The 21,236-nt window shown below is 37.2% G+C and overlaps 1 protein-coding gene across 1 annotated transcript in view; it reads left to right on the forward strand.

Annotated features, from left to right (window-relative positions):
* Nucleotides 1–21,236, forward strand: part of KCNU1 (potassium calcium-activated channel subfamily U member 1) — a 137,853-nt gene that overhangs the window by 19,708 nt on the left and 96,909 nt on the right. The window contains exons 8-11 of the mRNA XM_007448320.1: nt 5–68; nt 6,511–6,681; nt 7,623–7,714; nt 10,185–10,295. Of these exons, the coding sequence (XP_007448382.1) occupies nt 5–68; nt 6,511–6,681; nt 7,623–7,714; nt 10,185–10,295 (438 nt within the window). The remainder of the gene's footprint in view (nt 1–4; nt 69–6,510; nt 6,682–7,622; nt 7,715–10,184; nt 10,296–21,236) is intronic.

Here is a 21,236-nt window from a genome sequence, read left to right on the forward strand (position 1 = left end):
TGAGGTTTTCCAAGCTGTTATCCATCGTTCTGAGTACCTTGTTCACTGCTGCAGGATTCATTCACCTGGTGAGCATCTCATCCAACTCCTTGATGTTGCGAGTGAGCATGAATGTCTTTTATTTGAAAAATGCAGGCGAACCTTCTGAGCTCCTGTCTCCATCACTATAATCAGTGTGAGGTTTATCTTTTCACCTCCTTTGGATGGGTTTTCTCCACCCCATACTTCTCACAAATATGTATCTTTTACACTCACGGTATCGATGTTCCTTCTTCCAACTTTCAAAACCTGCTCTTAGGAAAGGGTTTAATAAGTTTACTCTTCTAAGGTATAAGCAATAGGTAAAGTTTTTGTTTTGTTTTGTTTTTTTTGCGGTACGCAGGCCTCTCACCGTTGTGGCCTCTCCCATCGCGGAGCACAGGCTCCGGACGCGCAGGCTCAGCGGCCATGGCTCACGGGCCCAGCCGCTCCGCGGCATGTGGGATCCTCCCGGACCGGGGCACGAACCCGTGTCCCCTGCATCGGCAGGCAGACTCTCAACCACTGCGCCACCAGGGAAGCCCTAAAGTTTATTACTGTATCATCACAGGGGTTCCAGCAATTTGAAAAAGAATAAAGGGTCAGAGAAATGAAGCCAGTGCGAGAATTTTGTACTTATAAAACCTGGAGAGTTGGGTGAGGGAGCAGTTGCTGAGTTGCAAAAGGGAGTTTGGGGACTTTCTTGGTTCTCCTGGAATCAATCTGTATACATAGCTGCCTCCTTCGCCTATAAGAAAGGTTAGTTCTCAGGCCATATAATCAGCAACATAATAAATGGACTTCAACAATAGGAAAGAAACTCCTGGACTTTATCGCTCCAGGAAAGTTGAAGAGAAATCATTAGAAAATGTAGAAATTGAAGTGGCATGTTAAAAGCCTGCAAAGGCCTTTGAGAAAAGCAAGACCGAACAGAAAAATAGAGCAGAAGTCTTTTCCACTTGAGCCCTTCTCTCAAAATTAATTTAAAAATCACAAGGAAAAGGGAAAAAAAAAGTTAAAGAAAAAAACTTAACCATGTTCAGTTCATCAAGAAAAGTGTCAAACACCAAATTTGTTTGGTGTTTCAAGAAACAGATACAAACTACTATGCATAAAATAGGTAAGCAACAAGGATTTACTTTATAGCACAGGGAATTATATTCAGTATCTTATAATAACCTATAATGGAAAATGATCAGGAAAAATTACTGAATCACTCTGCTGTACACCTGAAACTAACACAATATTGTAAATCGACTATACTTCAATTAAAAAAAAAAAAAGAAATCTGAAACCAGCCACATCCTTCCTCATCATGCAAGCAGGAGACAGATTTTCTGGAGAAGTCTCACAGCAGTAAAGGCAGATCCCTGCATCTGGAGGTTTAGCCCAAGGGGCATGGGGTCAGCACTGGGAGAAGCAATCACCAGTGTTCCCGTAGAGACCTGTTGGCCATCACAGGATGGTAGGCAAGAGGATGCTAAAGGAGAAACCATGGTAACAGGTTTTGGGGGGATTTCTTTTCCTTCAATAGAGGTTCCAGCGAGGGGCTCTCAGGCTGAATGGGGCCTACAGGCATATTTTATTGGACCTAAGATGTTTGTATTATCTGTTTGCTATTTTTGTATTGGTTGATAAGTTTTTTCAGAGAGCTCATACTAAAAAACCTGGATTTCTGGATTCTTTGCAAAAACACAAGATTCTGGCAACCCACTCTCCCAAGGCCACCAATAGCCCTAGCTGAAGAGTAGCTGCTCCCTGTAAATCTCACGGGCTTCTGGTTTGAACACGGTCTCAGGCCCTTCTAAGCACGTGAACATGTGCTCCTATGGGACGCCCAGTCACCCTGGGAAGGAGACCTCCAGCGAGGATGCGTGCAGAGAAAGAGGGGGAAGCCACCTGATGGTTTTGGACTCAGGGCCACCTACTGTGGGTCACACCAACATCTGAAATGTGAAAAACCTAGAAAAGCTGTAACCCAGAGCAAAAAATTAGTAGATTTTGTTCAGAGGATATTTGAAATGGCAAACCGAAATGAAAGCTATGATTGTCCCAACTGTCCCAAGTCATTCCTTCCCGTACTTACACCGTCCTTCAGCTAAAAGTTGATACCGGGCTTCCCTGGTGGCGCAGTGGTTGAGAGTCTGCCTGCCGATGCAGGGGACACGGGTTCGTGCCCCGGTCCGGGAAGATCCCACATGCCGCGGAGCGGCTGGGCCCGTGAGCCATGGCCGCTGAGCCTGCGTGTCTGGAGCCTGTGCTCCACAACGGGAGAGGCCACAACAGTGAGAGGTCTGCATACCACACACAAAAAAAGAGTTGATACCATTGGAGGGTGAGTGTCCACCAGAAAGGAATCAACATGGTGCCTATGCTAAAATTCTGCCCAAAACAGGGAGTGTGTTGGACAGCAGAGACATCAGCATAACAATTACATCACATAATGGGCTGTCAGAGCAACAGTAACAAGATAATTTGCCCAAGGGAACAAAGGCAATGTTAAGGAAAAGCCCTTATACAAGGCTTTAAAAAACTGAAAATGATACTTCAAGCAAAATACTTAAGGTTTTAAATAAAAGATTACTAAACCGTAGCAGGAGTTGGTAAAGGGCCCAAAGATACCAGAGAAAAAGAAGAAAAACGTTTTACAGAGCCAAAAACCACATTAGAGGGGACACAAATGTACTGAGTGTGACAGAAATATGCTCAGAAACATGGCAGACAGGATTGAGGCAAAAACATGCCATGGAACAGGACAAAGATACTTAAGTGATATGGAGAAAAAACATGAAAGATGGGTCATGTTGATTTAACATACTGTAAAATTCATGCTCCTGAAGAAGGGGACACAAATATGGTATCAGAAAAATGTTTGAATATAAAGTATTGAATCTGTAGTTTAGAGGGTATACAGTATCCCAGGAGAAATAACCCTAAATGAGTCCAACCATAGTTTGGAACAATTACCAACCTTTAAGGGTAAGGAGAGAATCTAAGCAGAGCAAAGAAAGGTCTATATTAGGGGGGAAATGAAACTAGCCTCAGATATCTTGTCAACATCAGTCAGTGCAGGAAGGTGACAGAGCAGGGTCTGCCAAGGTTGTGTGCGAGTGTAGCCCATCCGTCATTTTAAGCACATGGAAGAGAGAAGGGCATCATGAGTCCCTTTTAAAAATGACCTTGATGGTAAAATCCAGCCACATAGGAGACGGGTCAAAACCAAGACCTCAAGAATGAGGAAACCTATTGATAAAAAGGAGTGATGGTGACTACTGACTGCATTGAAAAGAGAACAAAGATACGGCCAAGGGCATTGTGAGTACAGACTAGAACACACACGTACCGTGTAAAAATAATAAAACCAATTCGAATAATGGAGAGGTAGGCAGGGATGGGAGAGTGTCCTCACGTCCTCCACCTCCGTAGCACAGCTCACCTAAGGTTGAAACATAAAGGTTTAAAAGTGTAAAGTTTCAGTTTTGAAATGTGACATTAAAAATAGGTAACAGTTCCAAATATTCACATTGGCCCATAATCCTTAATCTTTAAGTTATTTCCCATCTGGGGCTGAGGGTTGATGCTGACATGGTCCAGGGCAAGAGCAGGGTGGCCAGGTAGACCAGCAGGACATAGAGGTTCCAATGAGGAGCCTCTGTGGGAGTGGGGAGGGGTTTGAAGCAGTAAAGCAGTACTTCCAAAGAGGGTGCGTTAGATGGGAAAAGGGTTATTTAACTTCCTGTGAAGGAGATTTCTAGGTTGAAATAAGTTTAGTTTCAGTTTGTGAAACATCTTGTACAAGGATATGATGGAAGCCCTGTGCTAAGATGTTTACAAGACACTATGGGGTTTTAGCTTAAAGCAAACTGTCCCAAGCAACACTTCAACTCCTGGAAAAAAAAAATAGATATACACACATATGTATATACATATATATTATAGTATGTATATCGTACATATGATTTTTAAAATTGAAATATAGTTGCTGTACAGCATTATAGGTTACAGTGTACAATATCGTGATTCACAATTTTTAAAGGTTACACTCCATGTATAGTTATTATAAAATATTGGCTATATTCCCCATGTTATACAATATATCCTTGGAGCTTATGTTATACCTAATAGTTTGTACCTCTTACTCCCCTACCCCTATGTTGCCCCTCCCCACTTCCCTCTGCCCACTGGTAACCACTGGCTTGTTCTCTATATCTGTGAATCTGTTCATTCTTTGTTATATTCATTAGTTTGTTGTATTTTTTAGATTCCACACATGGTATCATTCAGTATTTATATTTCTCTTGTCTGACTTATTTCACTTAGCATAATACCGTCTGAGTCCATCCATGTTGCTGCAAATGGCAGAATGTCATTCTTTTTTATGGCTGAGTAGTATTTCATTGTATATATGTATACCACATCTTTTTCCATTCATCTGTTGTTGCATACTTAGGTTGCTTCCCTATCTTGGCAATTGTAAATAATGCTGCTATGAGCATTGGGTTGCATGTATCTTGTTGAATTAGTGTTTTTAGTTGTTTGTTTTTTTTTCCAGATATACACCCAGGAGTGGAATTGCTGGGTCATATAGTTGTTCTGTTTTTAATTTTTTGAGGAAACTCCATACTGTTTTCTACAGTGGCAGCACCAATTCACATTCTCACCAACAGTGTAGGAGGATTCCATTTTCTCCACATCCTCACCAACACTTGTCATTTGTGTTCTTTTTGATGATGGCCGTTCTGACAGGTGTGAGATGACATCTCATTGTGGTTAGGATTTGCATTTGATTTGAAACATGATTAATGATGTTGAGCATCTTTTAATGTGCCTGTTGGCCATCTGCATATCCTCTTTGGAAAAATGTCTATTCAGGTCTTTGGCCCATTTTTTAATTGTTTTTTTGTTTGTTTGTTTTTTTGGTGTTGAGTTGTAGGAACTGTTTATATATTTTGGGTATTGACCCCTTATCGGTCATATCATTTGCAAATACTTTCTCCCACTCAGCAAGTTGTCTTTTCATTTTGTAGATGGTCTCCTTCACTGTGCAAAAGCTTTTAAGTTTAATTAGGTCCCATTTGTTTATTTTTATTTTTATTTCCTTTGCTTTAGGAGACAGATCCAAAAAACTATTGCTTCGATTTATGTCAAAGAGTGTTCTGCCTATGTTTTCCTCTAGGAGTTTTATCTGTGTGATTTAAACTTGGTTTTCTTACAGTACAGTAGTCTTAGAAAGCAGTAAAGGCTCCAGATCCGTGGAAGCTGATTAGTAGACTTTGCAGCCAAATCTACTACCAGCCCTGAGAGTTAAGTATAGACATGCAGTCTCCTTATTTGGGAGTGGAGTATTAGAGGAGCCCACACTCTTAACCTACTCATCCAACTTAAGGAGGAGGCAGCAGTTGGCACACCACTTTAAAAAAGTGATCGAATACCTAAGCAAAGTACATTATTTCTAGTTTTCATTCTGGTTCTTAGCAACAAAACAAAAAACCTACTTTCCCCAGCCATCTCTAGCATTTTACCGTCTCTCGTGGAAAAATGGAAATGGAAAACATCTAGGAAATAAGTACTATTTTGGGAAAAAGTGTCTAAAAATAGAAACATAAAGGAAATTTTGTTTATATTCTATAAAATTAATGTTTGTTATATATCATAACAAGTGATATATATGTATAAATTTATATATATATTCTATAAAGTGTAATGCCATTGCCTAAGTTACTCTTTGTTTAAGGTAAAAAAAAAAATCGGATAAACCTAGTTTCTTAAAATGTGAAGACTTAGGGGGAAAATCAGAGGAAGATTTTTCCAGAGTGTTTTTTTTTAATTGAAGTATAGTTTATGTACAATATTATATGTCACAGGTGTACAATATAGTGATTCACAATTTTTAAAGGTTATACTCTGTTTATAGTTACTATAAAATAGGCTATATTTCCCATATTGTACAGTATATCCTTGTAGCTTATTTCAGAGTTTCCTTTTTATCACTGAAAAGATTTTTGCAGGGAGGGAGGAAAGTAATCTGGAAAACTTGTTTGCTCTTCCTGAGACTCCAGCATTCATGTGCTTAAGCTCACTGAGATGAAGTGCCCATTTAAGTGCTGCTTTCCTTCATGATGATCCTGATGTGGTGTAAAACGAGGGTGAATAATAATTGCTCAGTCTGACAGCCTCTGAATCCCGTGGCTCCAGGATGGGAGGATGTGCCCACGGGAGAAGAGATGTGGTCAGCCATTCCCCACATTGAGCATCTCCATTGTGGGCTCAAGCTACACACCCCTCAAATTTGAGCAGTAATCACCATGAAGGGAAACAAGACTTCACAATTACTACCCACAATTTGCAGACCCTTCACAGAGACCTGGGAATCATTTACTCTTTCATTTGGATTGAATTAAACGAAACAAATCGAAAGTTGTGCTTATTCTTTATAAACTTTTCCTTGGATCCCATTCAGAGACCTTTCCTGAGTCCTCTCTCTTTGGACAGGTGGAAAATTCTGGTGATCCCTGGCTCAGAGGTAGAAATTCACAGAATATTTCGTATTTTGAGTCCATTTACCTGGTCATGGCAACGACGTCGACTGTCGGCTTTGGAGATGTGGTAGCCAAGACATCCCTCGGACGGACCTTCATCATGTTCTTCACCCTGGGGAGTTTGGTGAAGAACATTTTTATATCTTTTGAGTATAGCTACGTAAACCAAAAACATTTGGTTAATGGTGAGAAACAAAGTGATATAGGCTTGAGAGTGAATGTTGCATTATTCAGAGCGGGTATCAAATGAAAATGAAGAGATATGTGAATCCCCTATTTTCCAAACTGCATCCCCTGGAGCACATGATGTAATTGTTCGATTGCCAGGGATGAGGGTGGTAGACAAAGGAGAGAAGACGTTCCTAATTAGCCTCTGCATTGATTTGAGCAACCGCATCTTCCTTCATCTTTTGCCCATCGGATTATAATCTTTCTTCCAAAGAGGAAGGGGATTTGAGATTTGATCTGCAGGAAGTTGTGTTCTTTCCAGCCCAAATGAGTAAACTCTCTCTAAACCAGCATTTTACTACAGATAAGTGAACATCTGTGCTTGGTTCATGAGTGTGTCAAGGGCAAAGGAAGCCTCCTTTTCTTTTAGTGACTTTAATGGCAATTCCTTAATAACCATCGCCGAGTTCTCCACTCTACCTTTCTGATATCCCCCCGTCCACATTATTTTTACATCCCCTCATTTCTGTCATTTTCCTTTAACCCTACTCTGTCCCATATGCTTTATTTTTTCCCCAAGCCCCAAATAGTATCAAGTGAAAGAGTCAGAAGGGCAGTTAGAAGTGATGACAGGGAAAAATGGGTGGGGAGGTTGCCTTACTGCTTGTCTTTGCTTTCATCTTTTTGAAGGATGAAAAGCATTTTATTAAATTTTAACCAAATCCAAAGGCTGAAGTAAGGAAGAAAATTGGTCTCCCTTTAAAAGCACAGTTCCCAGTCATGCCCTTCTTAGAAGAGAGAAAGTTTTACGTACCTGCTTTCTCCTTTGCGATCTTGGAATTTTGGAGTATGCTTGGAAGTAGTGAGACCTCAGGTTTTATTTGCCGATCATTTTAGGTTCTGTTTGCCAACTACGTCCCTGAAATGGTGGAACTTTTTGGTAACAAGAGGAAATACACCAGTTCCTATGAAGTGGTCAAAGGAAAGAAGTAAGTAGCTTTCAAGTATAATTTCTACAGTTTGAGGTATTCTACTAAGTCACTCTCCCTTTCGAAACACTATTGCCTGGCCTAGGTGGATATGTTGGCAATGTCCTCATTCACTAAAGAGGGCCATGCTGGAATAAATACCATGAGAAGATATTTGCTACTTGATACACACTACCATCTAGATGCTCATAAGAGGATTAAATAAACTAGAATGACAGATATGTTGTCGTTCGGTGTCACATGCTGATTGTGCCAATATTTGTACATTCCTTATCTCAGACTGTTCTCTTATATCCATTACTGATTGTCTTACTCATTTTAACCATGTGGTTGACTCATGGCTAACTTTACATAATGGATCCAATTAAAGTCACAGTTAGAATTTAAAATGATTCAATTCAGTTGTCTTAGCCCAAACTCCCCTAAAGCTCATCCATGGGAAGAGGTTTGCTAGAGTGAGGAGGGGTTTCAGCCTGTCCTCCAGTCCTTCACAGATCACCTGTTTTGTCCATGCCACAGCTGTTTGTTCCCAGGAGCGAAGTGGATTTGGAGTTGTTTTTACTCTGCTTCTCTGTGGATATATGTTACCTCCATTGCCATTATGATTTTTCATACCTAAGAAGAAGATAAGGAATTGGAAATCTCAAATTCGAAGCGATTCTTTTTTATTTAGTCTCTTACCTGCTGTAGAGGAAAGAGGTGCAGTGGAGATAAACTCCTTTGGAGTGATGTCTTAACACAGTTGGATAAAAACCAACATTGATCCAGGAGTATGAAGAGGAAGGTAACAAAATGAAATGAATGAAAAACAAATATTGAAAGCAATGAAATAAGCTAGATAAGCCAAAGTGTAACCCAGTTCATCTCACACATGCTAAATAGGCCAATAAGGTCTGGAAAATATGTTTAACTTAGGCTAAAATTACGCTTTCAGTTTTCTTACATGACTAACGGGAGGAAAATAGCTTCTTTATGTATATGAAGCCTAAGGAAATTGACAGCTATTTTTCACCATAGAAGTTACATGCATAGATTTGTGGACCTGTGCTAGATGTCTCTCCATTGGACTCACTTTTTTTGTGAGTACTAGATAATTTTAGATGCAGAAGATAAAAAAAATAACCTAGATTCTGGTGCTGCCTCAGCCGTAGTATTTGACTATGGGAAAATCAGTGAGCCATTCCGAGCTCAGTCGTTCCTCACTGAAAAAAGATGACACCCGCCAATCAGGAGTCAAGTGGCAAATCAAGTGAAATTAACACACGTGCAACTCCATTATAAATTATAAATAACAGAGAAAAATCTAGCAGTTACGATAGTTATCCTTAAATGCCTGAAAAGCTATGTGTAATTCAAATGTGTGGAATCATTCCCTACAGAAATCTTACACTCCTTTTGTATACTGGAGATGCAGTCCTTGGTGTTTCTAAGTTTAAAATCTAGGTGGAACTTTTTTTTCTTAACATCTTTATTGGAGTATAATTGCTTTACAATGTTGCGTTAGTTTCTGCTGTATAACAAAGTGAATCAGCTATATGCATACATATATCCCCATATCCCCTCCCTCTTGCGTCTCCCTCGCACCCTCCTTATCCCACCCCTCTAGGTCGTTGCAAAGCACCGAGCTGATCTCCCTGTGCTATGCAGCTGCTTCCCACTAACTATCTGTTTTACATTTGGTAGTGTATATATGTCCATGCCACTTTCTCACTTCGTCCCAGCTTACCCTTCCCCCTCCCCGTGTCCTCAAATCCATTCTCTACATCAGCATCTTTATTCCTGTCCTGCTCCTAGGTTCTCCATGACCTTTTTTTTTAGAGTCTATATATATGTGTTAGCATACAGTATTTGTTTTTCTCTTTCTGACTTACACACTTCCTAGCACCATACACAAAAGTAAACTCAAAATGGATTAAAGACCTAAATGTAAGGCCAGACAGTATAAAACGCTTAGAGGAAAACATAGGCAGAACACTCTATGACATAAATCACCGCAAGATCCCTTTTGACCCAACTCCTAGAGAAATGGAAATAAAAACAAAAATAAACAAATGGGACCTAATGAAACTTAAAAGCTTTTGCACAGCAAAGGAAACCATAAACAAGACAGAAAGACAACCCTCAGAATGGGAGAAAATATTTGCAAACGAAGCAACTGACAAAGGATTAATCTCCAAAATATACAAGCAGCTCATGCAGCTCAATATCAAAAACACAAACAACCCAATCCAAAAATGGGCAGAAGACCTAAATAGACATTTCTCCAAAGACGATACAGATTGCCAACAAACACGTGAAAAAAGGCTCAGCATCACTAATCATTAGAGAAATGCAAATCAAAACTACAATGAGGTATCAAATACCAGCTTTTATTTCAAACTAAGTTTAAGCTAATTGTCCATCTCTAAATCTAGACAGGAAGATACTTCTGTTCCTGGGATGAACCACCTCCCATGTTTTCACTTTCTAGGTTCATTGTGGTCTGTGGAAGCATCACTGTGGACAGTGTGACGGCTTTCCTGAGGAATTTTCTCCGCCATAAGGCAGGGGAGATCAATACTGAGATTGTTTTCCTGGGAGAGTAAGTGTATCTCTACGCCCCGTGGGCAGGGAATACTTGAAATATGTGTGAATATTTGTAATGGAAGAAAATTGCCCTTGCAGTATTAATTTTTAAAATTCGGAAATAATAGTAAGCAATAAGTAAGGAAAAAGCAGTTCATGACCAGAGTTAACCTCTGAAAATATATCTTGCCAGATGTTTTTCCCAGTGAAACACTGGGAAATGCCTATTTAATAGAAAAAGAGTTTTAAGTAGGCAACATGGTTTCTAACTGTTCTGTTTTACAATTTTGGTTCCTAATGAGATTGAGCAAGTTTTGTGTGTTTTGACGGTTTGTGGGTCTTTTGAAATGGCTCTTCATTTCTTTTGTCCTCTTTTCTGTGAGGAGGGTCCTCTGTTACTTTGCTGACTTTTAAGCCTCATTATATTTTTATATTAGCTGCTTTGTGTCACATGTTGTAAATATTTTTTCCTCTCCCTTTGCTTTTTAATTTTTATGCATGCTTTTGTTGTAAATCGAATACAAAAGCATCCGATTTACATGGACTCTAATCCATCAACTCTTTCCTTTTGGCTTTCTGCTTTTCTGACATGCTTAGACCCCTCTGTCCTAGAATTAAGTAACTAACTCTCTAGCATTTTTAGTTTTTCATATTGAAATGTTTTATATTTAAGCTCTCTGGAATTGACTTTGTGTAATGTGTAGGGAACTAACTTCTTTATTTTTTTCCAAATGGTCTATCCATTATCCAGACATCACTCACTAAATAAGTCACCCAGATATGAAATGACACTCTGATTTTATCCAGGATTGCCTATCGGATCACCTCGGCCTTCACGCATTTCATAGTTGAACACTGTACTCTCTTTACATTCTGACACCTTCAACCCACCGTTACCTTGGGCTCTCAGGTGTGAGATAACCAGTAAGCATTTTGAATTTCTTTATGGTGCTGTTGACAGACAGCCAAGAGTTCTGCTTCAGGGTCATTGTCATGCCTGTCTTTTCAATAATTTGTGTATTACTTGAATCCTTACTTAAGAAATAGTAAAAAAAAAAAAAAACCAAAGTGCTAAAACCAGTGATAAGAGGCTAATAATTGTAACCCAGCTGAGACAAAGAGGAAGTCATTAAATGTGTGGAAAGTAACTTCTTTTATCTGCTGATGTATTTTCATAGACTAACGTAGGTTATTGTAGGTATTTGTCAAGGTAATGAATGAAATTTCTTAAATGGTACAAAATGTTGGAAGTGTATATCTAGAATTTTGTCAATTACATCTATACTCTGAAGACTCCAAGACTGAGGTCCTCCACTAGACATTCTCTGTGGCTTCATAGTCACACAACTAATTGCTCACTGGGTGTTTCCACCCCAGTGTTTCAAAGGTCCCTCAGACTCAACATTTTCAAAAGTAAACTCATGATTTAATGTCCAACTTTTCCATCTCACAAGGCAAATTAAAAATTTTTGAATTAAAAAACAAGAAGGAAAGGAAACAGCTTTTCCTGTCTCAGCAAGTGGGACCTCATCAATGCTGCTCCTTAAAACAGAAAACTAGGCATTGTCTTTGACTTTACTGTCTCCCTCAAACCCCGTGTACACGTTCATCATCAATTGCATCTCCTACATAAATCCTAATTCTACCATTTTGTCTCCACTCTCACAATCCTATTCAGAGTTCCTATCTTGTGTCTCCTGAACTTCTGTAAAGGCTACTTTATTGATCTGTTCTTTCTGCTCAGAAGCTCTTCGGCTTTATGTGACTGATTTATTTTCATCTCCCAGCACTCAGAGTCCTTCCCTGGCAACTTATCTAAATTAACGTCTTCCAATCCTCCTATCTCATCACTCCATTTATTTGCTTTAAAGCAGTTATCACAGTCTGCGATTTCCTTTCCTTACTGTACATTCCTTACTGTACATTCATGCTGCTCTTCTCAGTAAACCTGTGCTGGCCTTTGACTTAACTTGAGAAATAGAATTCAGCAGAGGGAAGACTGTGGTAGATTGTTTTTTGAAAGATGGCTGCCAGAAACCCCTCCCAAATGTATACACATATTCTCCTCCTCCCATCAAAAGTGGAGTCTTCTAGCTTCCCTTCCATTGATCTGGGCTGGCCTTTTGACTCATTTTAACCAATGAAACATATGCAAATGACTGAGCCAGTTGAAGGACCAACCCATAAAGAGCCTATTACCTGCTGCGCTCAGTGTCTTGAAACCCTGCACCACTGTGTAAGAGTTCACCTCCTCCTGCAGGGGGAGGAGGCCCATCCAGCTGCCAGCTCCTCCAGAAGCCCAGCTGAGGCAACAGACCTGTAACAGACCTGTAAGTGAGCTTCCAGCCCACTAGAGCTCTCAGCTAAACAGAGTCATGTCTCCAGCAAAACTGCATGGAGCAGAAGACTCACCCAGCTGAGCCCAGTCAAAACAAAGAACTTCAAGAAATAATAGCTCATTATTTTAAGCCACAAAGATTGTGCCAGATTTTGTGCAAACCTAGGTAACTGATATAGAAATTGACACTGTTCTTTCTTTGGTTACTTATTATTTAAAGCAAAACAATATCCAAGATACTGTATTATAAAATGTCATAAAGGTAAAATATTAATTTATGTTTCTATAATTCAGGATAACTAGTAGCATCCAACAAAAACTAACTATGGCTAAATTAACAGAAAAAAAATTGATATTATGTAACTCTCAAAACATCCAGAAGAGCCAGGCTTAGAGAATATACAACAATGAATAATGATGAGATATTTATTTCCTTGAGTAATTTGTATTGTTATTGTGCCTGAGGGGGTACATAAATATTGATTTATTATTCTTTATATTGAATGCATACATCCTATCCTATGTGCAGTTTTTCACAATCAAATGAAAAGATGAAAACTTTCTAGAGTTGGAAAAAAAGATATCAGTCCTCAGATTGGAAAGGTACAATAATGCTGATCAGGATAAATGAAAATCATGTACACACAGGCACATTGTCATAACATGTAAGGCAGGGGTCCTCAACCCACCTGTCTACAGCCTGTTAGGAACCGGCTCGCACAGCAGAAGGTGAGCGGCAGGCAAGCGAGCGAAGGTTCATCTGCCGCTCCCCATCGCTCACATTACCGCCTGAACCGTCCACCGCCCCACCTCCCATCCATGGAAAAATTGTCTTCCATGAAACCGGTCCCTGGTGCCAAAAAGGTTGGGGACCGCTGATGTAAGGGTCACCTAATTCAGCAGTTGTTGAGGGGTGGGGCAGATCCGTGTAGGAATCCAGAAGATAGTACTATTCCAGAAAGTAATATATGAACATAACTTACACATCAAATGGCAAAATACTTATCACCAAATATTTAACCCCTCCCTATTTTTCCAGTCTTACTGCTCAGAGATAACTATTTCTTCTAAGTTTAAATCTATGTTTTATCACTCTTTTGACTCCTCAGTTGTACACAGTATTTAGTCATCACCTGATACTTTGCAGATGTATGTTATTCATCCCTCTGCACCACTTTCCCTTCTTCAGTTGTTCCATTATAGTTATCTTCTAATTTGTAATTACAGCGACAGTGTTTGTATCATTATGGCTGATAAATGTTGGTCTTTGATAACAGTACATTTCCTCAAATTTTTTTCTGGTACTTAATGATCACCTCCTTTTTATATGTCTATCATTAAATATTTTCCGATAGATATATCACATGCATAGCAATAAATATTTTCTAACTTTTTCAACATTAAATAATCTCATAAGAATAAAAGTTGAGTGAAAAATTCCCAAGAGTTGCACAGGAGTCACTGGAGCTTAGAAAAAGTATCTTAGAACTTACATTTATTTTTAAAATAGCAAGGTAATAATTAAGCAGCATGTTTAAAACTCTTTATCCCAAATTATAACTCAGAAAGAAAATTACATAGAATTACAGTATACATTAAAGTGAATTACTATGAAGTGAACACCCATGTAACTACCACCCAAATCAAGATATATTCTATTGCCAGGACCCCAGGAAAACCCTCCCCAATAATAACCCAGTCTTTAGTCCCTAGAGATAATTATGATTTTGACTTTATATCTTACATCTATTAATTGTCCTATCTCCTATGTTTATTTAGAACATTTAAGTTTTTCCTGTTTTTAAACTCACATAAATGGAATATCAATTTATTTACCTCAATAATGCGTTTGTAAGATTCATCCTTGTTGCAGCTGGATGTAGCTGTACCTATTCATTTTCATTGCTGTGTAGTAGAGCATTCCATTATATGAATACACCACAATTTTTCGTAATCCATTCTACTGTGGGTTGACATTTCTCCTCAATTTTGTCTATTATGAAGAATGTTGCTTTGAACATTCTTATATATGTGTCCTGGTCCCCAGGCATTAAATTGCAGGGTAGTAAATCTTCCTGTAACAGAACTGTCAGTCATTCAAAATGTTTTTTTCTGGTCTGCACTTCTACCAGCAGCCCTGAGAGCTCCTTTCACCATATACAGCCTTACTACCGCTTGGAAATGTAGCTTCCCATCCTAACTAACACTTAGAAACGTCAGTCTTTTTAGTTTTAGCCGTTCTTTGGGATAGTGTTTTGCAAGACAGTGTATCTTATTGTGGTTTATCATCTCATTTTTCTGGTTAGTAATGAGGCCAAGCATATATTCATATGTATAAGCCATTTGGGTTTCCTCTTATGAAATGGCTGTTATCTTGCCCATTTTTTAAATTAGAATATAGTTGATTTACAATGTCATGTTACTTTCTGGTACACAGTAAGGTGATTTAATATATACATATTCTTCTTCCTATTATTTTCTATTACGCTTCTTTTTGCCCATTTTTATCCTAAATTAAGTGCAGATCTGCCAGTGACAAGCTCTTTTTTTTTTTTTTTTTTTTTTTAATGTAAGGACATCTTTATTTTCTTTTCATTCTTGAAAGATAATTTTATGGATATAGAGTTCTAAGCTGCCACATTTTATCCTTAAGAACCATGAAAGTACTATTCTGTTGATTTCTGGCTTTTGTTGTCGCTATTAAGAAGTCTGTTAAACTATCTTCTTTAATGAATTATCTTCTTAAAAAAATTGTGTGTTGTACTTAATGTGAAAGTACGTTATACATTTACTATGATGTGTGTAGTTTTGAATTTCTGATAATTTATTGTGCTTAGTATTCATGAGTCTTCCTGAGTCTCTGGCTTGGTGTTTTCCACCATTTCTGGAAGATTCTCAATGATTTCTTCATATATTGCCCTTGTCACTATGTTCTTTCTCCTCCTTTTCTGGGAATTCAATTATGTTAGTCCTTTTTTTACTGTGCCAAGTATATTTCTTGCCCTCTGTTTTGTATTTCTCCTCTTTTTTGTATCTCTGTATTACATTCTAGATACTTTATTCTGAACTACCTTCCAGGTTCCTACTTCTCTCTTTATCTGTGTTTAATCTGTTTACAAACTCATTCATTGAGTTTTTAATTTGAGTTATTGTATTTTTCAGTTCCAGAATTTATATTTGGTTCTTTATCAGATATTCTGTTTTCATAGTTTCTTGTGTTTCCAAGGTTACCTTTTATTTATTTCAATAAAATAAACATAATTATGTTGTAGTTTGTGTCCAGTAATTCAATGTCTTAAGTCTTTGGTTTTTCTTGTCTGTTGTTTCCACTGGTTGTTACACATAGTATCTTCTTTTCTTTGTGTGCTTTTTTGTCTTAGATTATGTGCTTATTCTTCTATTAAAAAATATTTATAGAAATAATTTGTAGCCTAGAAAAATATTACATTCTTCCAGAGAGGATTTTTTTAAAAATTTTATTCATTTATTTATGGCTGTGTTGGGTCTTTGTTTCTGTGCTAGGGCTTTCTCTTGCCCCGTTGTGGCAAGCGGGGGCCACTCTTCATCACGGTGCGTGGGCCTCTCACTATTGCGGCCTCTCTTGTTGCGGAGCACAGGCTCCAGATACGCAGGCTCAGTAATTGTGGCTCACGGGCCTAGTTGCTCCACGGCATGTGGGATCTTCCCAGACCAGGGCTCGAACCCATGTCCCCTGCATTGGCAGGCAGATTCTCAACCACTGCACCACCAGGGAAGCCCCCAGAGAGGATACTTATTTACTTCTTCCAAGTACAATGGGGCACTTGAGGACCACGTAAATCCAAATTCAGTGCTTGAGGTTCACTGTACTACCCAGGTGACACACTCAGAATGAAAGTACATCTGAAAACTAATTTATTCAATTTTACACTTCTTCTGTGCCTGCATACCTTTGTTATGCCAGGTTAAAATTTGGAGAAGTTACTAAAGTCTTCATTTTGTGTGTCAGGGGAGCTGGAAGTTTTTGGACCCCTTACCCTGTGACATCACCAAATGTTAGCTCAGTTTGGTAGCTGTATTTTCTGAATTACTAAATGCTTTGGGGGGGTTGGGGGGACTGGACTTAAGCTCCAAGACCTTGATTTCTTCTAGATTTTGGCCTGGAAATTCTTCACGGTCTGGTTATGTCTTTCATGATTTATTAGATGTTTTCATATTTCATCCAGCATTTTTATACATCCTTAGTAGAAGGTTGGCTGAAATTATCTAGTTTACTATGCCTATAAACAAAGGCCCCAGCTCTAGTGATGTTTAATATATGAAAACATGCAAAGCTCTCACTTGTTCACATATGTTTTAAGGGAATAGGGGAAGTTTTACTCAAGAGGATTGACAAATTCAGAGAATTTCCAAATATTGCAGTTGATAGTGGGCCAGATAACAAAAGTATTGTATAGTCTATTATAAGGATTTGGCTTTAAGGAAGTTGCCTTTTCTCCGAGTCAGTTCTGAATTCCTGGAGGATTTTCAGCAGAGGGATGACATAACTAGATCTAGTTTTCTTCTTTAGTGTTGGGAAATTAGAATTGGATTTATCATAATTCTTACAACAACCTTTGTACTTGACTTATACATAAGCACATTTTGGTTGTTTGTTTTTGTAAGTAGCTGTTTTTAATAATGCTCTAAGTACCAGTACATGAACTCACCATCAAGACAAAATTTAGGACAGAACCCATATCTAACTATATGATCCTACCCACATTTCATACTGCTCTCAGTTGTTTTGTACATCATCATCATTCTTTATCTCTCCTATAATTTTATTGCAATTATGTACAGTCTTAAAATGTTTAGCTATGTTTAACTTTACAGAAGGAAGATCACACCAATGGAATCTTGTGGTACTTAGATTTTCCTCATTTTCTATTTTTAAGATACACTCATTTTTCTGAGTGTTGCCGTAGTTAATTGTTTACTGTTATATGATATTTCATTGACAGAGTAAACCTTAGTTTATTTATCCACTCTTAGTGTGATTTGCATTGTTTCTAGATTTTTCTATTGGAAATAATTTTGTTACTAACATGGCTTATGTATGGCTCTTAGTGGACCTGTGCAAGAGTGTCTGTGTATGTGTGTGTGTGGGGAGGGTGGTTTAATGGTGTGAAGAATGTGAATGTTCATTTTTAAGAGACAGTATGATTTTTTACTAGTGGTTGCACCATTTTTCAAGCTTATCAGCAATGTGTAAGGGACTTTGTGTAGTTGTACATCTACATTCTTTCTAACAATTGGCCTGGTCATACTTTTTAATCTTTGCAGTGGAATCAGTGTAAAGTGGAATCTCATCGTGGTTTTGATTTATAAGGCTCTTATCACTAAGTATGTAGTTTCTCCTCATGTTTATTAGCCATACATGTTTCCTCTTTCTGTGAAAAGCCTATTCATGCATTTTACCTGTTTTTCTATTGGATTGTTTGTGGGGTTTTTCTTATTTAATTTCTAGGAGTGCTTAATGTATTCTTGACACTAACTCTTCATCAGTGATCTGAATTGTAACTATACTTCTCTGGTTTATAACTTGTCTTTTCACTGAGTATTAGAAGTATTTTGATATTCAAAAGTTTTTAATATTATTATAGTTCAAATTTTCAATCATTTCAATTGTATTTAATGATTTTTTTGGTTTTTGTTTAGGAATTTTCCCGTATCCCAATATTTAAAAGATATTTAATTACATTTCCTATTAAGAATTTTTAATTTTTTTTGATGTTTAAATCTCTAATTATACTGGAATTTGCTTTTTTATGGCGTGACGCATGAATAAAACTTCAGCTTCTTCCATAGATAGCCATTTTATCAATGCTAGTTATTGAATAAACCCTTTTCCCCTCACTGATCTGACATGCTACCAGTATAAATAGGTCTATTCTTTGTTTTTTTAAATCAATTTATCTCTTACTGCATTAATACTATGCTTTTTTAATTGCTAAAGATTCATAATTAATCCTTATACATCTTAGGGCAGGTTTTCCCTCCTTGCTCTTCTTTTTTCAATAGTTGACAAGCTCTTCTTGGCCCTTTATGTTTCATATAAATTTTATAATCATTTTATCATGAACTATGAGAAACCCTGTGGAAATTGATGGGAGGAATCTAATTGAAACTTTGGTTTAAAATGGATTCTCTGTGTTACAAATTCTTTCTAACTCTGACTGTACTGTGGTTGTCTACTTATTTAGATCTCATTTAGTGTCTCAATAATACTGTATAATTTCCCAGGCTTGCTGATGTTTATTATATATTATGTAATTTTGCATATGTATCTATGTAATAAATATATGTGACATATATATTTGTAATACTTGATATTTTCTGATATATTTGAAATAGTGTCTTATTGTATTTTCTACTGTTTGCTTTTGGTATGAAAAACCAGAATTGGCCTTTGTGTATTAATCTTCCATTCATCCATATTGTTAAATTAGCCTCTGTTTGTTTTTCTGTAGTGTTTAGGGGTTTCTATGTAAATAATCATATTAGCTCAGATAAAGAGAGTTTATTTCTTCCTTTCTAACCCTTATGTGTACAGTGTATCTTTATTTTCTTATTGCTCTTGCTAAGACGTCAAATATAATGTTGAGGAAAAAAAGCAATAGTTGTATCTCTTCTTCATTTCTCATTTTAAAGAAAACTTTTCTAATATTTTCCCACTAAGGCCATCCTTTTTATTTTAAAGATACTTTTTATTTGGTTAAGGATATTCTTTTCTCTTCCTAATATACCATGAGTTTTATTTCTTAACTGTGAAAAGGTATTTTAATCAACTTTTTCTGTACATCTGAGGTGGCTGTGTAATGTTTAATTTGTTAATGTGAATTAAATTAGTAGTTTTGCTATAATGATTATTTTGGCTTTGTAGTATTTGTTGGGGACCATTCTCTATTTTTAAGGTGTTTGAAAGACTTTGTATAAAAATGGGATTATTTGCTGCTTGAAAGTGTGGTCGAAGTTGCCTGCTAAACCATTTAGAACTGGTGGCTTTAAAAATTGTGTTTAGTGTGTGGGTCTATGTATGTGTTTTGTTCGTTTTTGTTTAGTTTTGAGAGATTTTAAACTAAACTTCATTTCCTTTAATAGTCTTCTAGAGTTAGTTCTGGTAAGATCTATTTTTAGTAATTTGTCTATTTGGTCTGAGTTTTAAAAGCTGTTGCATTTGGTTGGTTGATGCGTTCTTTGATTATTATTTTTAACCTCTACTTTGCCTGTAGGTATTTTTATCTTCCTTCAATATTATGAGTCATTTTTGTCTTCTCTTTTTCTCCATCAGTTTTACTACAGCTTTGCCTATTATAGTAGTGATTTTTTTTCCCAAAGAACCAGCCTTTGTCTTTGTTCATCTTCTCTCTTTTATTTTTCTTTTCTATTTCACCGTTGGCACTCTTGTGTTTATTGTCTCTTTTCTTCTTATTTCTTTAGGTTTATTCCAATATTAATGTCCAAAGCTGTACCTTTCCCCTAAAGCAGGCTTTTATTGTGTCCAAAGACTTAGATATTTAGTGTTTTCACATAATTAATTTCTAAGAATTTTATAAATTTCATTATAATTTCTTCATAGCTCATGAGATTTTTAGCAGTCTGTTTTTCAAAATTTCCAACTATGACGGATATTTTTTAATTTTTTTGTTATTAACTTTTACTTTAGTTGTACTGTGATCAGAGGTCATTATATGTACAGTGGCTTTTTTTTGGCAGTGTGTTGAGGCTTTCCTTATTGGTCAAGTAAATTATCGTTTTGGTAAATATTTGTGCTGTTGAGGAAAATTAGAATTATTCACAGTAGCCATTATATGGAAACAACCTACGTTTCCATCTATGAATGAATGAATAAAGAAGATGTGGTATATATATATGTATATATTTGAATGATATGAAATATCATTCAGCCCTAAAAAAGGAAGGAAGTCCTGTCACTTGCAACAACATGGATGAACCTGGCAGGCATTATAAGCTGGTGAAGTAAGCCAGAGAGAGAAAGACAAATGCGTGGCGTCACTTATATCTGGAACTTTTTTAAAAAGCCACACTTACAGAAAGTAGAAAGATGGGTTGCCAGGGTCTGGGGATTGGGGGAAATAGGGAGAGGTGGGTGAAAGGAGTACAGACTTTCAGTTTTAAGATGAAGAAGGTCTGAGGATCTGACGTAAAACGTGGTGACTATAGTTGATAGCACTGTATTGTATAAGTGAAATTTGCTGGGAGAGTAGAATTTAAATGTCATCAGCCGCCAAAAAGGTAAATATGCGAGGTGATGGATGTGTTAATTAAATAATGGGAGGGATCCTTTCACAGTGTATACATACATCAAATCATCATGTTGTACACTAAATATCTTACGATTTTAACTGTCAGTTTTGCCTCAGTAAAGGTGAAAAAAATTTAAATTAGATATCCTGAATATTGTTTGCAGAATTTATAAATATCACACTTGATGATTATTTTTTCTCCTTGATCTGTCAGTAGTTGAGAGAGATGCATTCATTGAAAACTGTCATTACAGTGGCAGCTTCATGTATTTCTCTCGTTTTGTTAAAATTTTTTGTATATTTAGAAGCTATTTTATTAAATTCATAGTTG

This window comes from Lipotes vexillifer, unplaced genomic scaffold (genome assembly GCF_000442215.2).
Source record: "Lipotes vexillifer unplaced genomic scaffold, Lipotes_vexillifer_v1.1 scaffold1166, whole genome shotgun sequence".
Classification (NCBI taxonomy): Eukaryota; Metazoa; Chordata; class Mammalia; order Artiodactyla; family Lipotidae; genus Lipotes; species Lipotes vexillifer.